We start from the raw sequence: 10,000 nt of genomic DNA, 5'->3' as shown, positions 1-10,000 counted from the left end.
AATAATCTGTACACACTTTAAAGGGATGGTTTGCATCACTTCAACTGCTGGAGTTATTCACAAAGACACGCCTCCACATTGGAACCAGTTCCGAGGGGAAACATTTGGATTTGATAAGAAAAGGGACTTTTGAATCTGTTTATCCTAAAGACAGAATATCTAGTCACACTCCCTAAAATGATATGAGTGAAAGTGTATTTCTGTACGAAGGTCGTTTGGCAGGCGCGCTGGCTGCCTCTGAGACCCAGCGTTACATCACTGGTTGTTTCAGCAACACTTGTGACCAATAATAAGACGTGTTCCTCACTGGCCCACGGCTGACGACAGCAAAGATAACAACACCTGCAGAGGATTATGTACAAGCAGGGAGCAGCGGCCTGACCAAAGCAACGCTGTCACGTGTTTGTGGTGTTACGTTAACGTGTGTGCAATACAGGCCGCCGTACTCAGGGGCAGGTACGGGAGGGGGGGGGGGGGGGGGGGGGCGAGGGAGATACACCTGTGTGATGTAACTGCGGAGTTAAGCTAATATAAGATACCCACAACCACAGCAGAGGTTAGTGAGTCTATACAGCTAGTGGTAGCAACGTTACTGAGTCTATAAAGCTAGTGGTAGCAACGTTACTGAGTCTATAAAGCTAGCGGTAGCAACGTTACTGAGTCTATACAGCTAGCGGTAGCAATGTTACTGAGTCTATAAAGCTAGTGGTAGCAACGTTACTGAGTCTATACAGCTAGTGGTAGCAATGTTAGTGAGTCTATACAGCTAGTGGTAGCAATGTTAGTGAGTCTATACAGCTAGTGGTAGCAATGTTACTGAGTCTATACAGCTAGTGGTAGCAATGTTACTGAGTCTATACAGCTAGTGGTAGCAACGTTACTGAGTCTATAAAGCTAGTGGTAGCAACGTTACTGAGTCTATACAGCTAGTAGTAGCAACGTTACTGAGTCTATAAAGCTAGTGGTAGCAACGTTACTGAGTCTATACAGCTAGCGGTAGCAACGTTACTGAGTCTATACAGCTAGTGGTAGCAATGTTAGTGAGTCTATACAGCTAGTGGTAGCAATGTTACTGAGTCTATAAAGCTAGTGGTAGCAACGTTACTGAGTCTATAAAGCTAGTGGTAGCAATGTTACTGAGTCTATACAGCTAGTGGTAGCAATGTTACTGAGTCTATACAGCTAGTGGTAGCAATGTTACTGAGTCTATAAAGCTAGTGGTAGCAATGTTAGTGAGTCTATACAGCTAGTGGTAGCAATGTTACTGAGTCTATACAGCTAGTGGTAGCAATGTTACTGAGTCTATACAGCTAGCGGTAGCAATGTTAGTGAGTCTATACAGCTAGTGGTAGCAATGTTACTGAGTCTATAAAGCTAGTGGTAGCAATGTTAGTGAGTCTATAAAGCTAGTGGTAGCAATGTTACTGAGTCTATAAAGCTAGTGGTAGCAATGTTAGTGAGTCTATAAAGCTAGTGGTAGCAATGTTAGTGAGTCTATACAGCTAGTGGTAGCAATGTTACTGAGTCTATACAGCTAGTGGTAGCAATGTTACTGAGTCTATACAGCTAGCGGTAGCAACGTTACTGAGTCTATAAAGCTAGTCGTAGCAATGTTACTGAGTCTATACAGCTAGTGGTAGCAACGTTAGTGAGTCTATAAAGCTAGTGGTAGCAATGTTAGTGAGTCTATAAAGCTAGTGGTAGCAATGTTACTGAGTCTATACAGCTAGTGGTAGCAACGTTACTGAGTCTATAAAGCTAGTGGTAGCAACGTTAGTGAGTCTATAAAGCTAGTGGTAGCAATGTTACTGAGTCTATAAAGCTAGTGGTAGCAATGTTACTGAGTCTATACAGCTAGTGGTAGCAACGTTACTGAGTCTATACAGCTAGTGATAGCAATGTTAGTGAGTCTATAAAGCTAGCGGTAGCAACGTTAGTGAGTCTATAAAGCTAGTGGTAGCAATGTTACTGAGTCTATAAAGCTAGTGGTAGCAACGTTACTGAGTCTATACAGCTAGTGGTAGCAATGTTACTGAGTCTATACAGCTAGTGGTAGCAACGTTACTGAGTCTATACAGCTAGTGGTAGCAACGTTAGTGAGTCTATAAAGCTAGTGGTAGCAACGTTAGTGAGTCTATAAAGCTAGCGGTAGCAACGTTTCTGAGTCTATACAGCTAGTGGTAGCAACGTTAGTGAGTCTATACAGCTAGTGGTAGCAACGTTACTGAGTCTATACAGCTAGTGGTAGCAATGTTACTGAGTCTATAAAGCTAGTGGTAGCAACGTTAGTGAGTCTATAAAGCTAGCGGTAGCAACGTTAGTGAGTCTATACAGCTAGTGGTAGCAACGTTAGTGAGTCTATACAGCTAGTGGTAGCAACGTTAGTGAGTCTATAAAGCTAGTGGTAGCAATGTTACTGAGTCTATAAAGCTAGCGGTAGCAACGTTAGTGAGTCTATACAGCTAGTGGTAGCAACGTTAGTGAGTCTATACAGCTAGTGGTAGCAACGTTACTGAGTCTATACAGCTAGTGGTAGCAATGTTACTGAGTTTATAAAGCTAGCGGTAGCAACGTTAGTGAGTCTATAAAGCTAGTGGTAGCAATGTTACTGAGTCTATACAGCTAGTGGTAGCAACGTTAGTAAGTCTATAAAGCTAGTGGTAGCAATGTTACTGAGTTTATAAAGCTAGCGGTAGCAACGTTACTGAGTTTATAAAGCTAGCGGTAGCAACGTTACTGAGTCTATACAGCTAGTAGTAGCAATGTTACTGAGTTTATAAAGCTAGCGGTAGCAACGTTACTGAGTTTATAAAGCTAGCGGTAGCAATGTTACTGAGTTTATAAAGCTAGCGGTAGCAACGTTACTGAGTCTATACAGCTAGTGGTAGCAACGTTACTGAGTCTATACAGCTAGTGGTAGCAACGTTACTGAGTCTATAAAGCTAGTGGTAGCAACGTTACTGAGTCTATACAGCTAGTGGTAGCAATGTTACTGAGTCTATAAAGCTAGCGGTAGCAATGTTACTGAGTCTATAAAGCTAGTGGTAGCAACGTTACTGAGTCTATACAGCAAGTGGTAGCAACGTTACTGAGTCTATACAGCTAGTGGTAGCAATGTTACTGAGTTTATAAAGCTAGCGGTAGCAACGTTAGTGAGTCTATAAAGCTAGTGGTAGCAATGTTACTGAGTCTATACAGCTAGTGGTAGCAACGTTAGTAAGTCTATAAAGCTAGTGGTAGCAATGTTACTGAGTTTATAAAGCTAGCGGTAGCAACGTTACTGAGTCTATACAGCTAGTGGTAGCAACGTTAGTGAGTCTATACAGCTAGTGGTAGCAACGTTAGTGAGTCTATAAAGCTAGTTGTAGCAACGTTAGTGAGTCTATACAGCTAGTGGTAGCAACGTTACTGAGTCTATAAAGCTAGTCGTAGCAATGTTACTGAGTCTATACAGCTAGTGGTAGCAACGTTAGTGAGTCTATAAAGCTAGTGGTAGCAACGTTAGTGAGTCTATACAGCTAGTGGTAGCAAGGTTACTGAGTCTATAAAGCTAGTCGTAGCAACGTTACTGAGTCTATACAGCTAGTGGTAGCAATGTTACTGAGTCTATAAAGCTAGTGGTAGCAACGTTACTGAGTCTATAAAGCTAGCGGTAGCAACGTTACTGAGTCTATAAAGCTAGTGGTAGCAACGTTACTGAGTCTATAAAGCTAGTGGTAGCAACGTTACTGAGTCTATAAAGCTAGTGGTAGCAACGTTACTGAGTCTATAAAGCTAGTGGTAGCAACGTTAGTGAGTCTATACAGCTAGTGGTAGCAACGTTAGTGAGTCTATAAAGCTAGTGGTAGCAATGTTACTGAGTCTATAAAGCTAGTGGTAGCAATGTTACTGAGTCTATACAGCTAGTGGTAGCAAGGTTACTGAGTCTATACAGCTAGTGATAGCAATGTTAGTGAGTCTATACAGCTAGTGGTAGCAACGTTACTGAGTCTATACAGCTAGTGGTAGCAACGTTAGTGAGTCTATAAAGCTAGTGGTAGCAACGTTAGTGAGTCTATAAAGCTAGCGGTAGCAACGTTACTGAGTCTATACAGCTAGTGGTAGCAACGTTAGTGAGTCTATACAGCTAGTGGTAGCAACGTTAGTGAGTCTATAAAGCTAGTGGTAGCAACGTTAGTGAGTCTATAAAGCTAGCGGTAGCAACGTTACTGAGTCTATACAGCTAGTGGTAGCAACGTTACTGAGTCTATACAGCTAGTGGTAGCAACGTTAGTGAGTCTATACAGCTAGTAGTAGCAACGTTAGTGAGTCTATAAAGCTAGCGGTAGCAACGTTAGTGAGTCTATACAGCTAGTGGTAGCAACGTTAGTGAGTCTATACAGCTAGTGGTAGCAACGTTAGTGAGTCTATAAAGCTAGTGGTAGCAATGTTACTGAGTCTATAAAGCTAGCGGTAGCAACGTTAGTGAGTCTATACAGCTAGTGGTAGCAACGTTAGTGAGTCTATAAAGCTAGTGGTAGCAATGTTACTGAGTCTATACAGCTAGTGGTAGCAACGTTAGTGAGTCTATAAAGCTAGTGGTAGCAACGTTAGTGAGTCTATACAGCTAGTGGTAGCAACGTTACTGAGTCTATACAGCTAGTGGTAGCAATGTTACTGAGTTTATAAAGCTAGCGGTAGCAACGTTAGTGAGTCTATAAAGCTAGTGGTAGCAATGTTACTGAGTCTATACAGCTAGTGGTAGCAACGTTAGTAAGTCTATAAAGCTAGTGGTAGCAATGTTACTGAGTTTATAAAGCTAGCGGTAGCAACGTTACTGAGTCTATACAGCTAGTGGTAGCAATGTTACTGAGTCTATACAGCTAGTGGTAGCAATGTTACTGAGTCTATAAAGCTAGTGGTAGCAACGTTACTGAGTCTATACAGCAAGTGGTAGCAACGTTACTGAGTCTATACAGCTAGTGGTAGCAATGTTACTGAGTTTATAAAGCTAGCGGTAGCAACGTTACTGAGTCTATACAGCTAGTGGTAGCAATGTTACTGAGTCTATACAGCTAGTGGTAGCAACGTTAGTGAGTCTATAAAGCTAGCGGTAGCAACGTTACTGAGTCTATACAGCTAGCGGTAGCAACGTTACTGAGTCTATACAGCTAGTGGTAGCAACGTTACTGAGTCTATACAGCTAGTGGTAGCAACGTTACTGAGTCTATAAAGCTAGTGGTAGCAACGTTACTGAGTCTATACAGCTAGTGGTAGCAATGTTAGTGAGTCTATAAAGCTAGTGGTAGCAACGTTAGTGAGTCTATACAGCTAGTGGTAGCAACGTTACTGAGTCTATAAAGCTAGTGGTAGCAACGTTACTGAGTCTATACAGCTAGCGGTAGCAACGTTAGTGAGTCTATACAGCTAGTGGTAGCAACATTACTGAGTCTATACAGCTAGTAGTAGCAATGTTACTGAGTCTATACAGCTAGTAGTAGCAATGTTACTGAGTCTATACAGCTAGTGGTAGCAATGTTACTGAGTCTATACAGCTAGTGGTAGCAACGTTAGTGAGTCTATACAGCTAGTGGTAGCAACGTTAGTGAGTCTATACAGCTAGTGGTAGCAACGTTAGTGAGTCTATAAAGCTAGTGGTAGCAACGTTAGTGAGTCTATACAGCTAGTGGTAGCAATGTTACTGAGTCTATACAGCTAGTGGTAGCAATGTTACTGAGTTTATAAAGCTAGCGGTAGCAACGTTACTGAGTCTATACAGCTAGTGGTAGCAATGTTACTGAGTCTATACAGCTAGTGGTAGCAATGTTACTGAGTTTATAAAGCTAGCGGTAGCAACGTTACTGAGTCTATACAGCTAGTAGTAGCAATGTTAGTAAGTCTATAAAGCTAGTGGTAGCAATGTTACTGAGTCTATAAAGCTAGTGGTAGCAATGTTACTGAGTCTATAAAGCTAGTGGTAGCAACGTTACTGAGTCTATACAGCTAGTGGTAGCAATGTTACTGAGTCTATACAGCTAGTGGTAGCAACGTTACTGAGTCTATACAGCTAGTGGTAGCAACGTTAGTGAGTCTATAAAGCTAGTGGTAGCAACGTTACTGAGTCTATAAAGCTAGTGGTAGCAATGTTACTGAGTTTATAAAGCTAGTGGTAGCAATGTTACTGAGTTTATAAAGCTAGCGGTAGCAACGTTACTGAGTCTATACAGCTAGTAGTAGCAATGTTAGTAAGTCTATAAAGCTAGTGGTAGCAATGTTACTGAGTCTATAAAGCTAGTGGTAGCAATGTTACTGAGTCTATAAAGCTAGTGGTAGCAACGTTACTGAGTCTATACAGCTAGTGGTAGCAACGTTACTGAGTCTATACAGCTAGTGGTAGCAACGTTAGTGAGTCTATAAAGCTAGTGGTAGCAACGTTACTGAGTCTATAAAGCTAGTGGTAGCAATGTTACTGAGTCTATACAGCTAGTGGTAGCAACGTTAGTGAGTCTATACAGCTAGTGGTAGCAACGTTAGTGAGTCTATACAGCTAGTGGTAGCAACGTTAGTGAGTCTATAAAGCTAGTGGTAGCAACGTTAGTGAGTCTATACAGCTAGTGGTAGCAATGTTACTGAGTCTATACAGCTAGTGGTAGCAATGTTACTGAGTTTATAAAGCTAGCGGTAGCAACGTTACTGAGTCTATACAGCTAGTGGTAGCAATGTTACTGAGTCTATACAGCTAGTGGTAGCAATGTTACTGAGTTTATAAAGCTAGCGGTAGCAACGTTACTGAGTCTATACAGCTAGTAGTAGCAATGTTAGTAAGTCTATAAAGCTAGTGGTAGCAATGTTACTGAGTCTATAAAGCTAGTGGTAGCAATGTTACTGAGTCTATAAAGCTAGTGGTAGCAACGTTACTGAGTCTATACAGCTAGTGGTAGCAATGTTACTGAGTCTATACAGCTAGTGGTAGCAACGTTACTGAGTCTATACAGCTAGTGGTAGCAACGTTAGTGAGTCTATAAAGCTAGTGGTAGCAACGTTACTGAGTCTATAAAGCTAGTGGTAGCAATGTTACTGAGTTTATAAAGCTAGTGGTAGCAATGTTACTGAGTTTATAAAGCTAGCGGTAGCAACGTTACTGAGTCTATACAGCTAGTAGTAGCAATGTTAGTAAGTCTATAAAGCTAGTGGTAGCAATGTTACTGAGTCTATAAAGCTAGTGGTAGCAATGTTACTGAGTCTATAAAGCTAGTGGTAGCAATGTTACTGAGTCTATACAGCTAGTGGTAGCAACGTTACTGAGTCTATACAGCTAGTGGTAGCAACGTTAGTGAGTCTATAAAGCTAGTGGTAGCAACGTTACTGAGTCTATAAAGCTAGTGGTAGCAATGTTAGTGAGTCTATACAGCTAGCGGTAGCAACGTTACTGAGTCTATAAAGCTAGTAGTAGCAACGTTAGTGAGTCTATACAGCTAGTGGTAGCAACGTTACTGAGTCTATAAAGCTAGTGGTAGCAATGTTACTGAGTCTATACAGCTAGCGGTAGCAACGTTACTGAGTCTATAAAGCTAGCGGTAGCAACGTTACTGAGTCTATACAGCTAGTGGTAGCAATGTTACTGAGTCTATACAGCTAGTGGTAGCAACGTTACTGAGTCTATACAGCTAGCGGTAGCAACGTTACTGAGTCTATACAGCTAGCGGTAGCAACGTTACTGAGTCTATACAGCTAGTGGTAGCAATGTTACTGAGTCTATAAAGCTAGTGGTAGCAACGTTAGTAAGTCTATAAAGCTAGTGGTAGCAATGTTACTGAGTCTATAAAGCTAGTGGTAGCAATGTTACTGAGTCTATAAAGCTAGTGGTAGCAACGTTAGTGAGTCTATACAGCTAGCGGTAGCAATGTTACTGAGTCTATACAGCTAGTGGTAGCAATGTTACTGAGTCTATAAAGCTAGTGGTAGCAACGTTAGTGAGTCTATACAGCTAGCGGTAGCAATGTTACTGAGTCTATACAGCTAGTGGTAGCAATGTTACTGAGTTTATAAAGCTAGCGGTAGCAACGTTACTGAGTCTATACAGCTAGTGGTAGCAACGTTACTGAGTCTATACAGCTAGCGGTAGCAACGTTAATGTTTCACACTGGTAAAACAACACAGTGACGGCTGATATTCATCTTTTATATTAGAAGTACCAGTAAACAAATCCTAATCCTTAGATGTGAGTTCACACAGAAGATCACCCTCATAAATAACAACGTGTTTCCTTCAGCCATGAACGGGAGGATGAACTTGTTTGTGGTGAATAACAGAGTCCCAATGATGTGGTTTGGCGATAAACATTTTTCTTATATCTTTAGAATATCTATCGCTTCCCGTCATCACCGGAGGCTCCGGTAGATCAGGAGATGAAGGAGCCCTTCACGTTGACTCCCCGGGGGTTGTTTTGACTGCACAGACATGTTGAGGGAGGCCTGTCCTGGCACACTGACGGAGGCACAGATCTTTGTCAGCTGTTACTGTGTAGACAATGTAATCCCTCGGTCTGCCACAGGGGGTGACGGGGTCTCTGCAGGAGGAACAGGGGGGATGCCTGCCTGCCTGCCTGTCGGGATGAGAGGGGAAGCTAAGACGGCTCACACCAGCCGCTGTCAAAACTGCAGCCGGCTGACGTGGGGGAAAAAAATATTGACCTTATTTTCGTGATTATATTATGCAAACCTGAAGGTTATTGCCATAAAATACAAGGTATATTGTTTCTTTGCCTTTCTGCGAACGTCTACAAAAAAGACGCGTCACAGTCTGGTGAGAAATGGTGGAGCTATGGATATTATACAAAAGTAACTGTGCTTACGGTAGATTTCATTCACGGTCTTTGCTGCCCTGTAACGGGAGACTGGTGGTACTAGATCAAGATTTAACTCTGCCAATGGGAACAGGAGAATCGGCCCGATCCGTGTGACCTGTACACAAACAAAGGATCTTCTTGACCCGCTAGAGTTTATAGAGCCGGGAGATGCAGACAGCCAGCATGACAACAAACTAGGGGTGTAACAATTCGACCTCACAACGATTCGATTCCATTACGATTCTTCAGGCAACGATTCGATGCATCATGAAATCTCTTCATTTGACCACGATTCAATTCGATTAATTTGCGATACATTTTTGATACATTTTGTATTCATTTTCGATTTTTTTTCGATGCATTTTCTATCAGTTAATTCCCCCCAAAAAAATTGAATACACAAATGTGGCTGGGGGAACTGATTCACTCAGCATGAATGGACTATAGGTCAATAAAAACAATACACACGAGAAAAAAAACATTAAAAAAAATAATAATAATATTTTTTATTTTTTTATTTCGATTAATTTAGATTATAATCGATGCATCGAATCGAATACATTAGAATCTATGCATTTCGATTAATCGATGCATCATTACACCCCTACAACAAACCCATGTAAACATGTGCAGATGAATGACTGTGTTGTTAGTGACGTCAGAGGAAATTTACAGGGTAACATAAAAGTTAGGCAAATATTAATAAGGTATTATTAAAAAATGTATCGTTAACTAAGTTCATTTTTCAATACAAGTCTAGTAATGTATGAATTAGTCAATCAAATATAGTATGTTCTGATGAGTAAATAGGGGTGGGATTAAATAAGTATGCTTCTTCCCGCTCCTTTTCAAATGTGTAAATGACAAAAAAAAATAAATAAAATCTGTGTTGTCAGTGAATGACTCTGTGTTGTTGTTATTGTTGTTGTCGTCGTTGTTGTTTGTTTGACAGCGTTCCTGCACTCTCCTCACCAGCCTGTTTACACGGCGACTAAACACGGAGTCATCGGATTCACCAGAGCTATGGCGGTGAGACACACACACACACACACACACTTAACACACACACACACACACACACACACACGCACACACACACACACATACACACACACACACACACACACACACACACACACACACGCACACACACACACACACACACACACACAC

At 41.5% G+C, this 10,000-nt stretch overlaps 1 protein-coding gene across 1 annotated transcript in view; it reads left to right on the top strand.

The window, feature by feature from the left end:
• Positions 1-10,000, top strand: part of LOC311247944 (15-hydroxyprostaglandin dehydrogenase [NAD(+)]-like) — a gene marked incomplete at its 3' end in the record, with an annotated part of 35,408 nt that overhangs the window by 23,684 nt on the left and 1,724 nt on the right. Inside the window, 1 exon segment of the mRNA XM_084338921.1 lies at positions 9,780-9,856. Within this exon segment, the coding sequence (XP_084195047.1) occupies positions 9,780-9,856 (77 nt within the window).

Source organism: Notolepis coatsorum (assembly GCF_963971535.1).
Source record: "Notolepis coatsorum genome assembly, contig: SCAFFOLD_851, whole genome shotgun sequence".
NCBI classification, from domain to species: Eukaryota; Metazoa; Chordata; class Actinopteri; order Aulopiformes; family Paralepididae; genus Notolepis; species Notolepis coatsorum.
This window is presented reverse-complemented; position numbering and strand designations above follow the sequence as displayed.